This window comes from Manduca sexta, chromosome 26 (assembly GCF_014839805.1).
Source record: "Manduca sexta isolate Smith_Timp_Sample1 chromosome 26, JHU_Msex_v1.0, whole genome shotgun sequence".
NCBI lineage: Eukaryota > Metazoa > Arthropoda > Insecta > Lepidoptera > Sphingidae > Manduca > Manduca sexta.
Window position 1 is genome coordinate 9678212 of NC_051140.1, and position 23528 is coordinate 9701739.

The 23528-nt window shown below is 32.9% G+C and overlaps 1 protein-coding gene across 2 annotated transcripts in view; it reads left to right on the forward strand.

The window, feature by feature from the left end:
- Positions 1-209: 209 nt before the first annotated feature.
- The window catches only part of LOC115442524 (cAMP-specific 3',5'-cyclic phosphodiesterase), a 351093-nt gene continuing 327774 nt past the window's right edge, over positions 210-23528 (forward strand). For both annotated transcript variants that reach the window (XM_037443236.1, XM_037443237.1), the window contains exons 1-2: positions 210-555; positions 3196-3361. In XM_037443236.1, the coding sequence (XP_037299133.1) occupies positions 378-555; positions 3196-3361 (344 nt within the window). In that variant the 5' untranslated portion in view covers positions 210-377. The remainder of the gene's footprint in view (positions 556-3195; positions 3362-23528) is intronic.

A 23528-nucleotide genomic window follows, 5' to 3' on the forward strand; every position in this document is an offset into this window, starting at 1 on the left:
ACCATAAAATATAAGCTGTAGTTACACTACGGATACACTGTTACAAACTATGCTCGTTGTAACAATAAAAATACTCCTTACTTTTGTTGGTCATTTCATTTGTCTTATCTATTAAGTTTCGGTTGGCGGCCTTCCGCAAACATAAACTCCATTATTCCGGACGAAAAGTCTTTTTTCGATCCTATAAGATAAATAACCAACCGTTATTTGTTTCAGATTGATGGTGTCACGAATAAATGTACAAACAGTAAAACTATTTCGCCTTGACAGTTTAGTGAATATTTCAGTACGTGCGATGACTGTTTATCTGCTATACATTTAATACATTAGTGCAGTGACTTATAAAAGTGGACTTTACGCGTTTGATTAAGATAGTTATGTCTGCGTGCGTGGTAGAAGAGGGCAGAGAGGAGGGTGGCGGCGAGTGCGAATATGTGGAGAGCCCCTTGGATGAAGGGGTGATAGCCGAGCGGCCGCGGAGGGAAGTGCTCATGAGCGCTCGCGGACGCCGCGCCTGCTCCGAACAGGGGCCACATCCATCGCTACCTTATATGCGTAAGCTTTACGATTCACTTGCTTTGAGACCGCTCTGTTGCACATTACAAAGTCTAAAACGCGAAAAGATTTGTAAAGAGTTCTTTTTGCTATATGTAACCGCTACGGTTAAATTAATAATCTAGAAATAATTTCCAATTTGCGTTGAGGTGGAAACATGATTCCCAAAAATGTGTTTGCTGGTAAAAGATATTGAAGATTTAAATTTATTTAAATTTTCATCGTCAGATAACTTTATCGAAAGAATAGTGACTGACATTTTGAGAGGTTTTCAACAGAAGATATTATTTAAACATTGTACAGTTAGTCATCAGCTAGGGTTTATATGACCAACTGATTAGCATGTGTCTATTAAATAATATACGAGTTGTTAAAAAACTTTTTATTTTTTAATATTCCTATATCATAATAAAAAGGTCTACTATTTTGAGATTTACAACGTGTTTTAAAGCGTTGCATACTTTTATCTTCATTGTTTAAATTCCCAAATGTCAGTTTATTTCCGTCTATTCTTTGATAATATTTCCTGAGAAATTAAAAGACATACACACTCACGCCCTTGTTCTATAGTGGTACACAGACTATTTAATGCCACATGCTACGATCTTGACACACCTTTTTTCACATCCAAAGTTCTTATGCATTTTCGCTGTTGGAACCTACTCCTGATCAACCTTTTTCGGAGAAGATCATTTATTTGATCCATATACTTTCTCCTCGTACGAACTCTTCCAGCTAGACTGGTGTTTTTTGTAATTTTTGTTTTTGTTGGTAGCCAAAGCTATATTTCATAAAAAAATATGATCTGGTTGCGTTGGCTGTTGGCTACATCTTACATGACGTATGTCCTCTATCTTTCGACGTAACAATGATGGACCAAATTCCGTACAAACCATTTTAACAAAGAATTGGACGTGTAGATTAACCGCGCAAATTATGTCCGGTATATCCAAACATTGTGAAACAGCTATCGCGTAGCAATATAGCATAAGCGTAAAGAAAACAACAGCAAACGCTATTTATATAAAATAAATAAATAAAATAAAATAAATAAAATAAGCCTTTATTTCTGAGTAACAATTAATTCTTAAGTATCATAATTTTTAATCGGTATGTTTTCCTCAGTTTGTCTTTCGACATAGGCCTCCTCTAGTAATTTCCACGTATCCCTATCCCTCGCAACTCTCATCCACAATGGTCCCCCAGTTCTGTTAAGTCGTCTTCCCAGCGTCTTGATTGTCGACCTTTGCTCCTTTTCCCATACCTCGGGTACCATTCACTTATTGTTTTTGTCCATTTCCCATTTCTATCTCTTAACATATGACCTGCCCATTTCCATTTCAATTTCTTACATATTTTCCCTGCATCTTTAAATTTAGTTAGTTGTTTAATATTTTGTAGTCTTACCCTATCCCGTCTTTTTTTACTCCAATTACACTTCTCTCTATTCCGTTTTGGCATACATTAATTTTTCTTGTTTGTTTTTCCGTTAATGCCCATGTTTGGCATTCATATGTTAAGCAGGGTAAAATGCACGTGGCATATACTTTTCTTTTCTCTTTTAGTGGCATGTCTTGATTCTTCATGATCTCACTTAGAGACCAATATCTTTTCCAAGTATTAGTTATCCTTCTATCAATTTCCTTTTGCATAGTATCATTTGGTGCTATTAACTGTCCAAGGTATATATATTCTTCTACATAGTCTATTTGATTCATATTTACTCTTATATTGTAAGCTTGTGAGCCGTTAGTCATAACTTTAGTTTTATCTGTGTTCATTGAAAGTCCTACCTTCTTGCTTTCCTCCGATAATTCTTGAAGCATGTGCTCAAGTCTTTTGGACATTCAGAAAATAGGATCAGGTCGTCTGCAAATCGGAGGTGGTTTAAAGTTTCGCCGTTTATATTAATTCCATAATTATCCCACTCCAGATTTCTAAATACCATCTCTAGGGTTGCCGAAAAGAGTTTGGGTGAGACGGGGTCTCCTTGCCGAACACCTCTCTCTATTGGGAACTCTTCTCCTGTTGTTTCCAACCTTACTCGTGCTTTGCTGTTCGAATATATCTTTTTTAGTATTTGTATATACTTTCCTTGTATTCCCTGTATTTGTAATGCTTCCCAGATAGAATCATGTTCCAATGAGTCAAACGCCTTATTGTAGTCCACGAATCCTAATAAAATATATTACCTAGGATTCGAGGAAACGCTATTTATAAAGGTTTGTAAATCAAAAATCTTGACATGATATGATATCTATTTCGATTAAGGGTTCATTGTTAACTAGTTAAAACGGTATTTAAAAAAATCTATAGCTACATAAATATACAACTCGTTTTTTTACAGTAGAACTTCATCCACTGTTACGCAGCTAAGGTAGTAACTGCTTCTGATAAAGTTAATTTAATAATGCAGAGAAGTACTTTACTTGATGTTCGTTGATGTTTTAATTAATAGTTTCCAGATAAAGTAGATTATATTAAAAAAGTTACTGAACATTTATTTTTATGAATGTTATTAATAGTAAACAAATAACATTTACATCGTAGCCTGTATTGGTGATGATGCATTTTATTGTATAAACGTCGCATATGGCACAGTGAAGTTTGGTAATACCTAATACAGCTATTAATATCCAGAGCATGGGTCATCACACCTGTGGGGTGCCAACACCAACAGGCGTGGGTGGAGTCGCAAGCGAACGTCGGCGCCTCAGATGACAAATATTCACGGGTCCATGCCTCGTGTGGCGCTGGTGCTGCGGTCGCGCCGAAGCTGGCCAGTCGCTCCGGGCTCCTGTAGAAGGTAACCAGTCCTTTGTAATTGTTTTAATTATAAGCAAATATTCAAATATTCCATTAATCAGCAGCTATAAAAATTCAGAATTATACAGATCGTTTGTAGCAAATATGTAGGTGAACACATATTAGCTAAAACAATAATGACAATCACGCCATTATTTAGATGCTGCCTGCACTCATTATAATAATTGATCATACTCTTTCAGATTTCGAAATTGTTTGGACCCATTAGACAACATACTGCCACTAAGTTATAGATTTTTTTTATCGTTTAGTCGTATTGCCTACTAGTCTGTAGCGCTTTCCCCAAACATTTGCAGATAAATGTTTGCCTTTCAAAATTTCAAAATAAAATAAGTGTAACAATAATTATATTTGATATGTTTTTATAGTTATGGTTGTCACAGATGTTGCGCAACTATTCAAGTTAATAAGTAATAACTGGTGATTATATTGTTTGAAATATTGAATGCTGTATTCATTCAGATATATGTCTTAATGGCACGAGCTTTCTCTACTACTGACCTCGTGCGGAATGGAAGATTTTTTTAAAATTGATGATTATTTTTGTTATTAAATATACTTTATTTCAACAATTATAAAGTCCACACCCGAAGGTCGCAAAAAACAACAAAATTAAAATAAGAAATTTAATTAAAAATGGAAAAATACAATATTATAAATTACTACGGAATATTGTGGAGATATATCTTATATTATAATGATTGCGTATATGTATTTTGTAGTCTTGGCTTATGTAAAGACGTCATCCAAGAAAACAAATTAAATATACGAATTGTTGTACTGTTATTCTGTGGAAAATTACTAATACTATTTTAAGCAACTATCAATAATTTACTATCCGTCGGATTACTTAATAGGTTTGGTAGCAATGGTACCAGCTTTTGCGATTCAAAATAATATAAATGTTTGTTAGTAACCGTGGCATCTAATTGACTGAATTTATGGCATTATTTAGTAGCTTTGCTTGAAGTGATCGTTTTTGATTTTCGAGTGTACGTGTATACTAGTGAATCGTAACAGCATGCCATTAAACGTTTTACAGCATAGCAATATTTACTCTTTTTTTTACATAAATGACGAATACTTTTACTTCCTAATGCCCGTCATTGCTTGCTTTTTGAAACATATTTCTCGGGGCTTAATTTAAGTATCAACCATGTAGACATAGATCATGTAGTAAAGCAGCAATAGCCTAGTTGGTTGTGTAACGGATTGCCGAGACGATTGTCCGCTGGTTCAAATCCCAAGTGTACATACTACACACCTCTGACTTTTCTAAAAATTATGTGTGTATTCTTTGTGAATTATCGTTTGCAACGGGGAAGGAAAACATCTTGAGGAAACCTGCATACCTGAGAAGTTTTTTATAGGAATTTTGAGGGTGTGTAAAGTCTATCAATCCGTACTAGGCCTGCGTGGTGGACTAAGGCGTAATCCCTTTCAGTAGTAGAGGAGGACCGAGCCTAGTAGTGGGACAGTATATATATACAGGGCTGATGTTATGTGTTGTGATGAGTGAGTAGATAGGGATAATCCTTTTTTTAATTAAATTATTTGTAGTAATTTTCTCCCAAATATTATTATTAGCTGTAATAATGATCAATTTATTACATAATTTTATTTAGTAAGTGTATAATTTGCTCATGATAATCATAAAAAACGTTTTGAAAAATATAAAATATTATCACGCTTATCATTTTTTCAACTCGTATAACTCGAGAAGTGGCAGGTCGATGCAGACGTTCGAAGTTTAAAAGTATAGTAGAACAGATGAGGTGCTATTATTATATATTAGACATAGTGAAAGAGAATGTTCGTACTACAAAAAACATTGAAGGCATATGCAATTAAATTTTTTATCTAATACGCTTAAAACACTTTGAGGACCATGCACCGGCGACTGTTAAAAATATCCATTTAGTGCATGTTATTTTGAACTCTAATTGAGTTTTTATATGGATAGGTGCTTAATTAGTTTACCGTTTGGTATACGCTGACTAACACAAAAATATCTATTGAAGGAGCAAAAGTTTAAAAAAATCATTGCAACTTGCAGGTAAAAATGTAAGTTTAATTCCCCGAAACATTATAATTTGAATTCCAAATGGCTCGACTCGTTAAAGTTAGTGTTCATTCAGTGAAATGAGCTGTTTTGCGTCGCGTGTTATATGTACACCACGCCATTAGTTGGACCGAGTGCAAGACCGCGCTTCCATCACCTTGCTTAGCTACCAGCTTTTGATTGTAACCCAGTAACTAGCATAGAAATTATAATTAATTATAATTATTAAAGTTGGTGCAGTCGGGTCACTTTGCCGCGTCTAGAAAAGAAACATTACTTTAGGTCCCTTATCATCTGTCTGCTGTCACGCTATTGTTATGAAACGCTCTATTTAAAACCAACTGCGTCTTTATGTCTTCCTATTCGATAACAAACTTTCCTAGATATTTATTTAAAAGTTTATGATCACACCTCATCCATAGTTCAGGATTTAGTGCAATCTAAAACTTTATTAACATTAAAAGATAAATCCTAATACGACGGCGTTAAAAGTAATAAAACTAAGAATTCTATTTAAGTTTAATTTAGCCACTTTAATACCACATTCGCTATGCAAGTAGAATATTAAACAAATTCTTAAGTTGTTAATATACCGTGTCTAATAAAAGATGCCGTGGAGCGTTCACTTAACCCTATTTAAAAGTCAAGAAGGTTGTGTTCATGTGGCTTCTTGCCAAGAAACTCTTAACCGACCTCCATTTCCTTACTAAATCCTGCCTTGATATCATACATTATTGAACATTTTGGTCATTAAAATATATTATTAGCCATGTCTATTAAAAGAGGCGATAGGCTAGTCGGAGTAAAATGAACTGTCGAGACAAATGTTCGCAGCTTCAAAACCCAAGGGCACGCACTTCTGTCTTTTCCAAAAATAAGCATGTGAATATCCTTTGTGAATTATCGCTTGCTTTAACGACGAAGAAAAAACATCGTGAGGAAGCGTGCAGACCTGAGATATTCTATAAGAATTTCGAGTTTTCAACCTACTAATATACACGAAGTCAGTTTGGTGGGCTAAGACATAAATACTCTCAGTAGTAGAGGAAGCCCGTGCCATTAATTCATATTGAAAGTAGCGTATCCGAGGATGCCGCTGGTCGATGCTTCTTTTTACACGAAATATCTATTATCAGAATAGTATTATTTGTTTAAAAAGTATATCTATTATTAATTTGAAAAGTAACGCAATATAAATAGAAGCAATTGAGATTTAAAATGTAGTAAATATTTATTTTAAAATTTACTGAGTTTCCAAATATTTTCACCAATAAAATGACACAGAATCTATCATTCAATTACTGGCGATCGGAGTTATTATCGTGTGCGTTGAAGGTTTGAGAAGTAGTATTATGTTCAATTAATATTAGGTGTTTAATATAAATTTATTGATCGGTGTCGTTCAGGATATACGTATTGAATTTATATTTATCAAAAATATTTTTAAGAGATTGTTAAGTAATCAAGATATTATAAAAGCAAATGACCAGAATCTGTTGCAAAATTTATATACTACAAACATAACCAATAACACAATACTTAATTACGAATTAAAAACTGATTCAACAGACATTACGTAGTGAAGGCTAATAATGTCATTGTCATTCAAACTAGAATCTAACATTGCTAATATACTGCTGCTTGGCGACAGATATGCAAACTCAAGCAATAACAATTACGCTTGCATGGTCACCTTTTCTGAAATAGCGAGGATATTTGGATGACAAGACTGATGAAAAAAATGTATCATTTTTCTGTACTTTTATTTCTTGTTAAATCACAGAGCAAACACTTTCAGAGTTCTTCGAATACTATTAAAGAATGAAACTATTAATTATATAATGTTTATGCTAATGCTAATATCCTAATTGTTTTTTTTTTATAGTTTCAACGATCTGTTTTGTTTATTTACCTCAGCAATATTAAAAGTTATTTACTAATATCAAGCTACATTATCTCTTAGGCGTTTTTGAATCTAAAAATTTAAGCATAGAATATGATGTCTGGAAATAAAACTACCTTATTGATGTGTCCCTGTGTCATGCAATTTGAGGCTGTTTAGCTTTGCCAACTATATTATGTTGTTAATTAATTAACTCAGCCACGTCAATTATCTAATAGACTAGTGTAGGCTTGTGTTACTCGATAAAGCCAATATGTCAGGACTAATCACGCGTGGGGTTAGTTTTCTCATATGCTTCATGGAAAGTTATTTAATGTATGACGTTTTATTAACGTAATTGTCTTGTCTTGTCTTATTAACGTTCACTCACGAGGTGAACAGCAGACTTCATAAAAGTCGCTGGAGGTGCTTGGGGAGGCCCGTGTTCAGAAGTGGACATCCTGCGGCTGATGATGATGAATAGTCTTGTTCACGGCTGCGCTCATGTGGTTTGCTCGAATGTAAGCGCTGCTATATACATCCGATGTAATAAGTATATTTATATTTGTGTTATTAGCAAGATAGAGCATTAGATCTACTACCCATACGTATTGAACAAGATAATAAATGGAAGGTATACATGGAGGGAATTAATAAATAGTATAACACCGTGTTCTATTTTCACCGCTATCAATCGGATAATTACTTATATCCAACAGAAGCCACATTACGCCTAATTTCAATAATAGCTTGTAACGCTATTGCAAGTAATAGCACTTTCAAATTGTACAATATCGAGATGCAACTACTAGCTAGAATTTATTTCCTAACACGTAGGTGATTTAAACTTCAATATGGATATAGCACGGCTATGTGTTATGGATGGGACTTTTTAATGGTTCTGAGAATACGTAGCAGCTATGCATTTTAAAAATGTTTTACTAAATTACGTCCTATTTCCATTGGACTATAATGCAGATTACATTATATGCAAAAGGAGCCCCAGTAGTAACGGTAGATAATATTTTCCAATGAATGAATGTATGTTAGTTTGTTCCTTTTCCGCCCACTCTACCCTAAATGGATTAAGAGATTTTAATAAATTAGCGGTCCTTAAATTCGCCTTTGTTGTGGAAACGGCTGTGTTGTGAGGTTACAAAACAATATGACGAACGCCAGCAAACACAATTCATAAGCTGGAACAATATTTTTTAAATAATAAACATACCCGAAGTCAGAAAATGGTGTCCTAGGCGGGGTCAGGTTCTACAAACACTGGTTTATTTTTGTATATCTCGGCCCTTAGGTTTAAATTTATTTGCTAAGTGTATTTAACACGAGAACTCAATAAAAAAACTATCGTACATATTTCCAAAAGCAACAGATGTAAATAATCATTTTAGAAAAAAAACGTGATATCAAAACTACAGCATTTTTCCTTGAAGAACATGCGTAGTTTATGGTTGTCCGAAATATAAAAGTATTCTAAAGAAAAAATTGTAAGAGGAAAACATGGTTGAAAAGATATTACGGATAGTCACATATGAATTGGAGTCGCACCTTATTCATATAATAGTGAAGAATAGCACGAAAATTGCATGAACGCCTGACGTAATTGCGTAATCTCAAGAGTGCCTTTAGCCACGAAAGGACCTGTGATATTAATCACAAAAACGTTTGTCGTCCGGGATACGGATGCTCCGCGCTTAAGCGCAATAACCCTCCGTCTATGTAGTTATAAGGTACAAAGAAATGTAATAAATCATGCTATCACGTTAAACGGATGATTCCAATAGATGATGACCATAGACGTTTACATAGTTTGATCCGAATCCATCATCCATCATATTTGATTATGGATTGAATTTACTAGGCTGATAGATAATTTTGCCTTCTCCCCTATTTAAATTAAAAGAAGTGAATTAGTAGTCCAAAGTATAGACTTATATCATAGGATGCTTAGTACAGTGCAACGTAGCTTACGGTTAGGCTTCTTAGTGAGAGGATCTTCAGCCAATGTTTACTTTAGAAAATACTTTAAACATCATCAAATCAGTGTATTCAACCTTAACTATAAAAGAGTATTTTTTACGAATGATGCTCGTTAGTGCATACACACAGTACGCGCGTTCAGTCTATAACTGTAATTGTTATAAATGATAAAGTATTATATTGCGACGCACGAACAAATTGCACTACTTAAGTTTCCTATAAAATTACAATATCGACGTGCGTTCGAGGTTCACTAATCTGAACGCATCCAATGCATAAATTTGATATAGAATAATCTACGAAACTTCTGGAGCACATTATATTGAAATGAGTACCGAGTAATTGATCTTAATCATCCAATATTAATGTTTGGTAATTAGTCCCCGGATGTTTAGGTCAATCGATTTGTGCGGCATTATCATTTGGAAATTGCGTGCCAACAAATAGGATTTATCGAATGGAAGTTGGAAATAGCTCACGTATTTTCAATTTTATATGGTTGATCTTATTGATGCCAATATTTGTTTCAAATAGTCACGAGTGTGAAGATAGATTTTCTATCCTACTCGTATTCAATAAAAAATTAAGTCTGTGAATATTTGTAGGAAATTAATACAACACTATAAGTATAATAAATTTGTACTGACTTAAAAAATGCGTCGTGCGACTTTAGTTGTAGGGAATCTAACGTCAAAATATATGCAAAATAAAATTTACCTGTAAACTTTTATAATATTAACTACAGAACGGTTTATTTAAATTTTACACTGGGAAAATAGAGAAAAGTAATTGAATAGAGGAAATGGTACAAGGGTCTCGGAATAAAAACAAATTGTCCTGCATATTTCTGCTTCGTCAAAATGGATTAAATTAATCTCAGTACTGAATACTATTAACCGGTACATAATTTAATATCTTATCTCGCTACAAATGTCACTAAAACTTTGCACCACGTCAGATCAGTCACTGTCAAATCAGATTAAAAAAATATTACCCATTGGAACAAATTGCAAGGGTAAAAAATAACCTATGAGTTAATCAAATCTACCCGTGTGCAGAAATTAATTCAATCCATTCAGTTGTTTCTACGTTTACTTCTAACAAATATACAAATAGCCAAATATTTTCACTAACTTTTGCATCTATACTAGCAAGATAGGTTGCAATGGTAAGGGCTATTTAATATTATTATGAATTATAATCCGTATTATCTGATTTTTTTTTAATATCTTTAATCTGTTCGACTATAATTCTCGACTCACATAAAAGCCTCTCATGGGCTTAAAATATCATTTCTGATAAATAAGTACTTTCAGTTTGAGTAATGTTTATTGTTTATCAAAACAGAATTGTGGAGTTAAAAGATAATATAAGTGAGAGAGCGAGTACTGATCTAATTCCACACAGGCGAAGCAGCGGGCACGGCTATGTACTAGATAAAACTAGTAATTCATAATTAATATTGGTGTGCATATTGTGGTTAACATTATTGTATGTATTTCACCTTTTCGTGAGTGCTACCAAGCTCGGCGACTATCGATGTGGTTTATGCATAACATTTCAAACAATAGTAGCTTATGTCATTTTATATGATTTGAGTTTATTTCATATCAAATTCATTAAAATGTTTAATGGTTTAGCCATGAAACCGTAAGACGGAATTAGTTCGCATAAAATTAGTATGGATTAAATTTTTATCTGCACCTCGACTGCTTTACATATCATTTATAAAACCTTCGCGATGGTATATTTATGAGATAATCATATTCAATATCTACTGAATAACAAACAAATTAAACGCAAACATTTAAATTGGTTTAAGTTTAACCTGGGATTATATGGCTTACCCTATTTTCATTGGTTGTAATATTGTATTGGCAACAATGGTTGTCATGATATGTATCGATCGTATTTAGACTGGGCTTTGTGCTGGAATTAGAAGAGATAGATTCCGAGTTTCCTGAAGAGTATTAATAGTATGCCTCAAGTTTATCCATTCACATAAAAAACTTGAAATAACAAAGAAAATGAAATAGTCGTAACTTACCTTTAAGTAACTATAAGATATTACAGCATCTCGTGCTCCCGGTAGTAAAAAAAATGTATGCAAATATCATCTCTAATGTGATAATAATACGGGCCATCAAATCTGTGTTTTTTACTGAATGATGATTGCTGGTACTTCCCGTGCCGTTATATCATTTCTGCCTATATGTAACCGTGCCGTATGCCTTTGATGGCTTTCGCAACGATTGGGTTTCGCAATAAATAGGTACCTATTTATATTTGTCGGCTTTGAGAGATCATTACGCGATAAGATTGCCTATATTAATTTTATTTTCCTTCGGTCAATATTTTATGATATTTGAAAATGAATGATTTTGTGAAACAATAAGTACTTAGCAATATCAACCTTACTTTATTAAATTATACTATGTTTAGTTCAGTATTCCTTTGATTTTTTCCTATCTAATGCACTTTTATTTATTTGTCAATTGAATCATAAATCAATTACTTAAAGGGTAGATAGGTATAGGCAGATATTTGTATAAATGTTCGTAGCTGGCGAATGAATAGGCCTGATTAAATGTTGCCATAATAAATATCATTACTACACATGTGATACGTCTGAGAAGAAACACTTCTAGAGAATTGGAAAATATAAGCCATAGTTAAAATAAAATATATATATGTAATTTTATTTATGTGTTAATGTCTGAAGTCTGAACTTGTAATAAGTTAATGGAAACTCTTAATAGGACATGCGACACCGGCTTTTGTAAGCGAGTAAAACTAGCCAGCGGCTTAAACGTTCTGCAACTATTATGTCCCGTATCATGTCATTCCCTAGAACTATAAAAAAAATTGAATTGGACAACGAACTTCAACGTTTCGTTTATATAATTTCATTCAGTCGAAGAAAAGTTAATTCTGATCGGGTGTCTAGGAATTAATTCCTATATATGTTTCATTTTAATATTTCTTGAAAGTTAAAAAATGAACTCTAATAATCATATTAGAGCCAGGTGTGCGGGTCAGTTATACCCGACTAAGACAGAACTGTCTATTTGATATACTAGTTTTATAGCTGTTTGTCTCTCGAGAAACACGGAGTTATAAATTCTCATCCATTGTTCTCTATTTCAGTTTTCTTGCGCAGAAAACCGTTTTATATTAAACGTGTATATATACTATACCTATACGCTTGCGGTCGTGGCTCCAAGCGTGAATCTTTTCCCGGAATTAAAGTCCCACAGGAACGAAGATTTTTCCGGATGAAAAACTTACCTGTGTGACTACGATCCATAAATTATTTGCGTGAAAAATCATGTCAATCCGTTGCTCGGTTGCACTGCGTTAAAGAAAAACAAGCCAGAAAATACATTAGATTATTTATAAAATTAAAATATGTTAGTGGTTTACCGCCGTTTTTAATAAACGATCCTAGTCGCTTTTTCAATCCAAGACTTTAATTCACCAATCAGAACAAAATGATGTCGTATGTTTACGCGAATGATATTGAAATAAAACTATTTCACCGAACCGGCGGACCAGTCCGCCCCCTGACCACCAAGGCTGTAAAGTTTTTAAAACGTTGGCAAAAAATGATAAAATAAAAGACCGCTATAAAATCTGTAGAAATAACTTTATTACAACATTATCTAAAGTCAAACTTTAACTAATATTCGGTAAACGTTAAAATGTTTCCGAGTAAAATTTTGTTTAATACTTGATAATATTACGCTGGCACTGTATTTTGCAATGCCTGAAGGTACGGGATATTAAATGACAGGCAAAATATTGAACCTACGTTGATAGTCGGGTTTGAATAGAAGCTGTAAGATTATAAACTTTATAAATGAGTTGTTAAGTAGGTGCTCAAGCTGCGGGTAATTTGTAACATCATATTTACTGTCTCTTTAAATTGTCTACAATATTTTCGAGAGATTATTACCTTATTTGTAATTGTTCAGTTCAAGACATAATAGACGTGTCTTGTTTGAATATTTTAAATAGAACGAACAGTATTTTATATAATAATGTACACAAAGATAGTAAATTGTACTTGAAACCCTTAATTGGACTAGCATTTTGAATAACAATGTAAAATTTGTGATATATTTAATACAAAGGTTGATGAATATAGAAGTTTCGACACTTAAACTTTTGGCGATTTTGAAAACATTATTTAATATTAATGATGGTAACTTTAACCCTATTTCTATAAAGAGTATAGAAACTTAATTTTATTTGAACTGTATCAAGTTGAAGGCTTTAGATCATTATCACTGAATAAAAAGTTTGGAATCTCATTTATTTCCGAAGCAATAAGTCTTACGCATTTCTCGATGATTGACCTAAAACTTTTCTATTTATATACAGAGATGATTGATGATTATAACAACTCGATAAAAACTAACATTTTCATGACAGATTATGGTTTAGAAAGTGGGGATGTTTTGTTATATATTTCTCACCGAAGAGCAGGTAAGTAGTAGGTAGTCAAATAGAAACCGAATAACATAGTTGATCCGACTTCTCTCGTTCCCCTAAGACATCAGGGGCATTACTCTCTATGCCACGCGTTATTTTGACAGTGTAGAAAAAGCACGAAACAAACAGCGTTGTATTGAAGATAATATAAATTGGTACATATAAAAAATATTATTCCACGCTAATTTCATGAAAATAACGTAACGGCCGCGTTACGAGGCTGTAGTGCCATAGGGAGTAAGGTCCCAGATGTTGAATCTCACGATATCCATGTATTTACACTGGCAACAATCTCCCTGCCCGCTACCCACACCTACCCGCGACAGGCCTACCCCGTAGTATACCATATTTTTTAACTGGATCAGTATTAGAAATTCAAAACCATAGGACATACATTCTATTCCAATTTAAAGGTAACGTCTTAATAACCCCAATTCCCTATTCGTTGCATATTTGACAGGGACATTGGCAAATATATTATTATTTTATTTTACTGGTATATAAACCGGCCATAATATATTGTATTCGAGGAAGTATTGTCTTTATATATCTTTTTTTTTTGGTTATATGTGTTTTGGAATTTTACTGTAAATAATATTAATAATTGTGCCCTACATAAGAAATTATATGATTCAAATTTTCCTAACTACTAAATTTCGTGTGTCATAAAAAATGTCACCTTTAATAGTATGACAGGGAACTTTAAGTAAATAACGTAATAAGATCTATTTCTTATTTTACGTGACATCGTTATAGTAAAATAACGAGATTATAAATAAGAAAATAACAACGAGGTATTTCAAGGATATAAATTAAAAATCACATACGACGACCGAGGCGAACTCTGGAGTTGAATCGGAATACTGCTCGAAAAATATGGCCACCTCTGGCGCTGTGTTAAGTGCCGACCACTCAGAGCAGAAGCCCTTGAACAACAAAATGTACGTATTCATTCATGCATCCACACGATGCATTCGCTTAGTTCCAGTGGGCAGAGGTAGCTCTTAACAGTTTTACAAAAACCCTAAGAGCGCAGGACAAATAAGAACGAATTGAATTTGGCGTTGTATAAGTTTTGTCACGTTATGAACATGCTATGCGGCTGGCTCATTCATTATGTGGATGGAACAAAGGAGCAGAAATAAAAGTTTACATTTGCATCTTAAAAGGCTGAAATTCCAACATAAGAATAATGCCACTTAGAACAAGGCAACAATTCATAAAATCTCAAATATTACCAAGATCTTAATGTAATTTTCTTTTGCCCAAAGTTTTAATTTTTCATGCACTTTTTCCACCAGATTTTAAACGTACCTCAAATCCCGTTCTTACATTGCTAGATTTCTGCGACATTACAACTAACAAGTGCACCGTGCACAGCTGACGATAACCGCCACAAGTAATAATAAGCCGGCTTGTTCACTTGTTAACCCTCGTAATTACGGTAGAAAAATAATAAGATTTTTCTGAATTTTCATAAGCAATGCATATCAAAAATATATGAATTTAACAAAAAAAATAATAATGTTACAAGATATAAGATTTATGAATAGTATATAATGATAAATAGGTTTTTATATACAATTAAAATATTATATGTAGTGGGATGCAATGGCTTGGTCATTCTTTCCAATGTACGTGAGGTGACTCAAAGATATAAGAAGGTAGGTGTGTAAATAAAGGCAAAAGTATTCGTCTTATAATGGGACTACATCATATCGGTATTACGGTTTAAGTTCCTCCATTTTTGTAAATGTTGAAATACTTTATTACTTTCAAACTATTTACGAGAAAAGATAAAATTCAATACATCTTCATATCTCAAGTTATTGAAAATTGAAAGCGGTAACGTATCGTGTTGCTGTTTCATGCAAAGAAACACATCTGTTTAAAACAAATAATAGTATTTTATTTTAAGTCATGTACCATTAGGTTACGGTTCCGATACAAACTGCTATAAAACGTTTATGGGTGGCGTGTGTTGGTGGTCTTTATAGTATTAATACTAGAATTTCCAACAAATTTACGATTTAATGTTCAGCATGTGCTTCTAAGGAAACTATAGCAACTATAGAAACAATATCACTGTATTTTTTATATTTATTTCTGTTAAATTGTAAATATTAGTGTCTTAACAAGTTTAGGAAACTTTTCCTTATTGGATTTCAATTTTTTTTTACATTTGAAGTTTAGCCTGTTTCCTAAAACAATTGTTGTACGTGCCTGTATTTTTTGTTAGAAAGCTATATTTCTATGCCGAAGATTATAAAGTTTATTTTATAATCATTTTATAAAAAAAAGAATATAAAATTTAGATTATAAATTTTACTTTAAACAAGTACATATACCCTGTTTAATTAATCTCGCTATCCATGTGCTAAAAATAGGAATTTTTTCGGGTATAGTACAATACCTCATAATTAGCATTAATTGTGAATACAGCGTAAGGGACAAATAAAGTTTTTAAAAAATAAGTTAAAACATATGTATATATCTGAATTTGATTTTTTCGTAACATACGCGGTATTGGACTATACCCGATTTGGTCGTAATCCTACTACGTTAGTTAATGCGATTTGAGGGTAGTCATCGTTTGTAGATTGGTCGGTGTGGTTGGCTTGTGTTTCGACAAATGTTATTTAAGCCAGCTTAAAACGCAACAAAGTAAATAAGTTACTGATAAATTATTTTCTAGTATTTACCACAGGTACTTTAAATTTGTTTGCAGTCAAATTTCTATATGAATGAATATCGAAGTATATCGTGATGAGATTAGAATAATTTTTGTTAGAATTTAGTTGCACATGAAAGGATATTTTTTACATCATTGTTTATCCAATATACAGTGAACAATATATGTAATATAATAACCTATATGTATACGTAAGTACTATTAACACCGTTTTGATATAAAATTGTAAATTACATTTCTATATGTACGAATATATAATTATGCGACTAAATTACGTTAAAATAAATGCTAACCGCCTTTCATGTGAACTTAATCAAAAAATTCTGTAATGAAAACAGGAAAGGGAAAGAAAATTCACACGTTCCTTTCGTAGAATACAGCTTTTACTCCATTCAAATGTAGATTTGAGCCATGGTTTCTGGGTCTACACATTTACTTATTGATCTGTCTAGCATGCGTGACCAAGTGGCATATAACTTTTTTAAAACTTTCGCTATATTTGATTAGTTTTGAAATATTTAATTTCATTAACTATGTGTTGTCTGCGAGATAACATTAGTATTACTTCGTTTGCTATAGATTGTAATATAATATTAACATAAGAATAAAATGAGGTTCAGTTTTTCACCTTAAGTTCCATCTACAAATTGGTATAATTAAATGTTGTAGTGTGTGTCCTTAATATATAAGACATGTAATGTATAGTATTAATTTAGTATTATGAGAGCAGTCGAATAAAGAGCCTGAAACCATCAACACGTCTCAACATATATTCATCCTCCATAACAATCTCTTATACTACATTTTTGATCCGAATTAGAGCTATAATTTAACATGAGATCATGAGAAACATTAGTTATTCGTAACAATATACCTAAGTTAGAGAATAATGAAATCAATTTTTTGATAGCTAAGGTTTAATTATGTTTTTGGGGTAGCATCAATAACGGTCTGTATTCGATACAGATTCAATTATACCGCACGCGGCGGATAGTCAGTTTGTTTAAAACGTCAGTCGACGCATGATCGATGGCGTGCCCGTTTTTATGATATTTTGTTTATGTTACGACTATGATGAATTTTAAATTATTCACGCAAATCTAATGTTGAACAGCTTGCACGAAATATTTTCAGAAATATCCGCGTAAACATTGGTTTACAGGAAACGTATACTGGGATGTACACAAATTGATCGACAATATTGAAATATTTTTTTAAATGCCCAATGTAGACGTGTGTTATGATTTTATGTGAGCGGTATCGTTAATTAATGAAAATGTGAATTAGACAGATGTGAAAGTAGTCATAAACCCATTTTTCGATCTATATCATCGCCAATCACTTTCATCACGTTGCCTTCATTTTGATCAACTTGTTTTCCCAAATTATATAAATATATTGATAGATTTCTAGAAATATATGGATTGAACACAGGCTCTGTTAAGACCTCAACGAAGACCTCTCAATTGAAAAGTTTCCTAATAATTCTCGGCGTAAAGTTGACGTACCGGCGCGTCTTCGGACGCGGCTACGCGGGTAGCGGAAAAAGCAATTGCACTTAAACCTATGAGTTCTTTCATGCGATCCTTACAATGGTTTTTCTCACCACCCGCGCTGCTATGCTGGCCGCTGCCCGCGCCGCCGCTCGTGGCCGTGCGGTTATCATGAAGTGACGTGACTTTGACGTCTTGGGTTAGATTATGCGATAACGCAAAAGTATCGGATTTTTGGTATATAGAATAAAATTTTCCGTGATATACGCAAAATCTCATTTATGAATCATTGAGAATAGTCGCATCACCAACATTCTCGTATTCTGGCGCTTGTATAGATTTCATTGCGGATTTAGAAGTGAGCTTGATCGCGAGATCTTACAGAATATTACAGCTGATGTCATTGTTATCTAGCAATTCTGTTTAGTTGAAGAATGGTTCATATTAGTTGCTTTTGACCCTGTAGTTATTGATGATGTTCTGACAGATGTATCAGTACACATAGTTATGTTATACTTATAACGTTTAATTTAATTGCAATGCTAATACGAACAAAATTGTACCATGGCATTGCATTAAGGAATATTATAATATTTTTCCATGATTTTACTTTTCTAGGAATATTTAGAATTATCATTCGAAAAAATAATTTATTCTAAGGAGCTTAGTAAATAATTTAATAATTACACGTCACGTAAGGAAACTTCATTTTTTATACTTTCCGACGGAAAAGAGGGATGTCATAAGTTAAACGTGCGTCCGAATAGACCGATTTTGAAGCGGCTATTTTTTGTTTGAAACCTGATGTGATCGAAATGGTTCTTAGCTAAAATTTAAGAAGATCTATTCAGGCGTTTAAATATCATCCAATTTATTTGATATTTGATTTACTTTAATTATTCCTTTTGTATTTGCAACACACTATGGTAACCTTGTGCTGATGCAGCATCAAGTAGTCTGCGGGATACCTAATTCCTCTGCAACTTACTGCAGATGTATGTTTGAGCTCATAAGAATAGTTTTAATGATAAATTGTTAGATAGATAATGATTAAGGACTTTTGTGGAAAAAATACCTAGTAATATTTAAACCCAAGGGTTTCGCGCCGTGGGACCGAACCCGGACCGGAGAGGTGATAACACTACTTTAGAGGTAACACAACGCGAGGGCGCTTGCGTTAAAATATTAATACGTACTCATAATAAAGTTGTTATATAAATAAACTAATTAACAAAGAGCACCTATTTGTACGTCGGTAATGAACATAATACCTATTTGCAATTATTAAGTTTCGTCCAAAAGCACTCCATTTGATCCCAAGTTTTACTCTCTAGTCTCTATTACTTTCTTTCTACAAAGAGTTGATTTGATGTTTCATTAGAGCAAACAACATTTGATGTGTATTGTTGAGTTAATAAGAATACATACTAGTGCATTCACATCTGATTTGATATCTTATTTAGTTACCTTTCGCAGAACTCATTTATTGTATTATCGTAACTCTACCGAAGATACGAAACGTTCTATTAACCTACATTTCCACAAAATGTGTATTATATGTAGTTGTGTACGGGGATTACTACACACTCTGTTATAGAAGATTGAAGCGGCTTTATACATAATAGAGTTGTGATTTAATGATTTTGCTTTCCTTACTGAAAATGCATATTAAGGCTGCCACATACATTGCATTATTACAATCTATTTTATTATTATACTTCGGTTACCTTTCTATAGAAACCTTTCACAATATTTTTTAATTTTTGAATTGACTTGCTTCGTCAATGTATCAACTTAACGGAAACTTCAGATAACGTGTTATATATTTATCTGTAACTTATGGTTCTACTGAGACTCACAAAATCATATTGTAGGATAAGAGACAAGTTTTGTGGAAAAACTTTGAGGAAAACATATGTCTTTATTTCCATTATATGAACATATCAGGAGACATCCTGGGATGTTTATTTAAATATATAATTTAACGCCTTACGGCTGTAGCGTTAAATATAGTAATAAATGAATGAAAAAAGAATAATAAATTAGAGTAAAATATTTAGAAGACAAACTCCTTTGTGTTAAATTGTTTGTTTTGTTTCACAACTAGAACCAAACTTAAACGGGACGCAATAAAAGGACAACAAATTGCAGTAAAATGCTACAATTTAATGAAATCACAGCCCAGATAGCCGCAAAGTTTGCACATTGATTCAGTGTTTCTGCTTTGCAATAATTAATGCAGCGGCGATAATGGAGTTTGCACGACATCAAAATACTGAATGAATGAGACAACTTCTACACTTTTTTTAATTATATTTTCTTCATAGTAATAGATAAGTGGGCCTCTAAATTTGATAAAAAGTAAGTAAGAAGTGGTAAAGCGCCGCGACGTTATTGAAAGAATAAAAAAAGAATAACGATTTATAACTCACAGTTACAACACAAAATGAACAATTAAAATGGTTGAGTCGTGGCTCTACAACGGTGGCATCGCCGTCTGTCCGGAACATTCATGACGGCAAATATAACTTCCCACTGAATAGTTCCATTATACTATTTAAAAAAAATCTTGACCAATTCACAGCTATCTGATAGATACTCACGTAGTCCAGTGTAAAAATAAGTGTGATCTTAAATGCCATGTCATGAAATTGTACTCAGAATAATAAATGAAGCTAGTTGTAAATATTATTCTAAAAATAGTAACCCAGATATTTTAAAATATTTTACGACCGAGTAATATTTTTTAGCAAAGCATTCATATAGTAAGGCTTGGCTCTACCATATCGTAACAATTTAAAAGGGAAAAGAGTTATAAACACACAAATCTTTTTGTTTTTTTAATTTTAAATCTATGATATCAACAGTTTTCGTATTGTATCAAATCAAATCAAATCAATTTATTTTGTAGAACAAAAATAGTTTATACTAGGTAAAAACGCCATCTAACGTATGAACTAGTAAACAGAATGTTGCTTTCCTAGTGGCCCTGGTCGAGTTTTATTTATTTTCAGGCTACTATTCGAGAGGGCGCTGTTAGCTGAAAGATGAGTCTGTTTTATGAACATAATTTCAGGTGCTGGTTGTTAGATGCCGCTGATAAAATCAGTTTGCAGAAAACAACATACTTTTTATGTACTTTTCTATTAAATGTGGTGTATTTGAAGTTACTTTATTATACACTAGCTTCCGTCCGCAGCTTCGCCCGCGTGGATTTCGGACTTCAAAAATGGAGGAGGTGCTCAATTTGTTGGGATGTTTTTTTAATATATGGTGGTATGCAGGTGGTCCGATTGTCCGGTCAGGGTCTGATGATGGGATCCTGGTGAAATCGAAGGAAGCATATAGCATGATTCAGTATTCACGCGTGATGGCTTATTATTAGCGTAGTTCACGTATAACTTTGATGTTTCTATACCGATTTCTATGATTCTCTTTTATGGAATATTTAATACTGTAAACTTTTTTAATTAGGTATGACTGAGAGTGTTATAAACGTAAGATTAGACAAATATAATGAGAAAGCTTCGAACTGCTAAGCTATCGGGAGTTACACGTGTTATTGTGAGTTAACCATAAAAGATAGACATATGCTGTCGTGGGATATTTTTTTTATAATTTTAAGTAGAACATTTCCATCATACATGATTCCTATGTAGCTTTAACCATTAAGGTTGCACACGCGACGGAAGCTTAAAAAATGGAGTAACTTCTCCCGTTTTCCCAACATTTCCCTTCACTGCTCTGCTCCTATTAATTGTAGCGTGATGAAAACATATACTATAACCAGCTCAGGAGTATGAAAAATAATTGTACCAAGTTTCGTTAAAATCCGTCGAGTAGTTTTTGTTTCTATAACGGTTATACAGACAGACAGACAGACAGACAGACAGACAGACAGACAGACAGACAGACAGACAGACAAAAATTTTACTAATTGCATTTTTGGCATCAGTAACGATCCCTAATCACCCCCTGATAGTTATTTTGGAAATATATTTCATGTACAGAATTGACCTCTCTACAGATTTATTATAAGTATAGATTAGCTTTTACTCGACGCTTCTACCGCATGTAATCTTTTCGAAAATAATTCCCCCTATATATTTTTCCGGGGTAAAAGGTAGCCGATATCCTTTCCAGGGCTACTTACTCAATACTAATTTTCTTAAAAATCCAGTTTGAGTTTATCGCTTCCAGACAGGCAGACATGACGGGGATTTTGTATAATATGTAAGTGTATAGAGACACTTAGTATTAATAATTGATAGTAGGCAAATAATTTATGGTGCGAGAGCAACTCTGTAGAGATTTTTGTCTATAGCATGGCTAGACATAAACGCAAACCATTATACAAACATAATACCAGTATATTAAACAAAACAATTATCAAATTATCTCTTGTTACGTTTTGTACGAGATTTTCGGAAGTTCGTAGTAATATATTATCTTCCATCATTTTCTCATCCTTTTTTCTTTATTTAGTGCCGACACCGCGTTCACCTTTTTATAATTGTGGGTATCTGTCGTTGTAGAAGATCATGTGATGTTACACGATCTAATCCACCTCCTTTTTAATCGGCTTATGCAATGTAAAGAAAATTTTATGTGATTAGTCGCGTTTACCTAATTACTAGTTTCTATTTCAAGTTTTAAGTACCTCAAAATAACTCGGTTATAATATTAAAATCATTTTTATTAAACGCATTTTGGTGTGATAAAATTTTTTTATTTTAATTCCCGACGGTTCGAAAGTTCTGTAGCCTTCATGGTCACGGGGTGAATCAAGCTCTTGATCGTCCAAAAACAAAATTTTATAATATTATCTGCTATCTATAAAATCCGTCAAGTATTATTCCATTATTTCAATGTTAAAGATTCGTGTAAATATAAGAAATCGTTACGATCATAATAACTATTCAATTTCTTACGAAAATCCAACTTTAGATATTTATTAATTCATATCAAAGAAAGGCTTAAATTATAATAATTATTTCAGACGCCACGTCGCATATTTCGGCGTGTTCATTAATCTTTCGCGCCACCACATTTTATATTCAGCTATTTTGGTCCACTTGACTAACCGCCTTATTAAAGGCGTTTGAAAGTTGATTTAACACTATTGTTACACTATTTGTATGTGGTTTAATGAAGTGGATATATATTTTTTTAGGTAAAATTTTGTAATGAGCTACCATTTTATTGTCACCGTGATTCCTATATTAATCTCGACGAGTTTAATTATTTACCTTAATATAATATTTATAATTGTACTACATTTCAGCATCCTATTGATCTTTAAAAATATCAAAATGACTAAAGAGTGATGGGCAGAACGATACACGGACACGAGGGAATTATATTATAGTTTTTCTTCGGAACTGTGGCCATGAATACATCCTCTACACATTATTTTTCACAGTTTTATACTACTTTAAAGTGTTGAGATCATATTTTCATATCATTCATCTTAATTTTTTTAACGTGTTACATATATTTGCCTATTTAAAATAAATACTAATAATTATATAA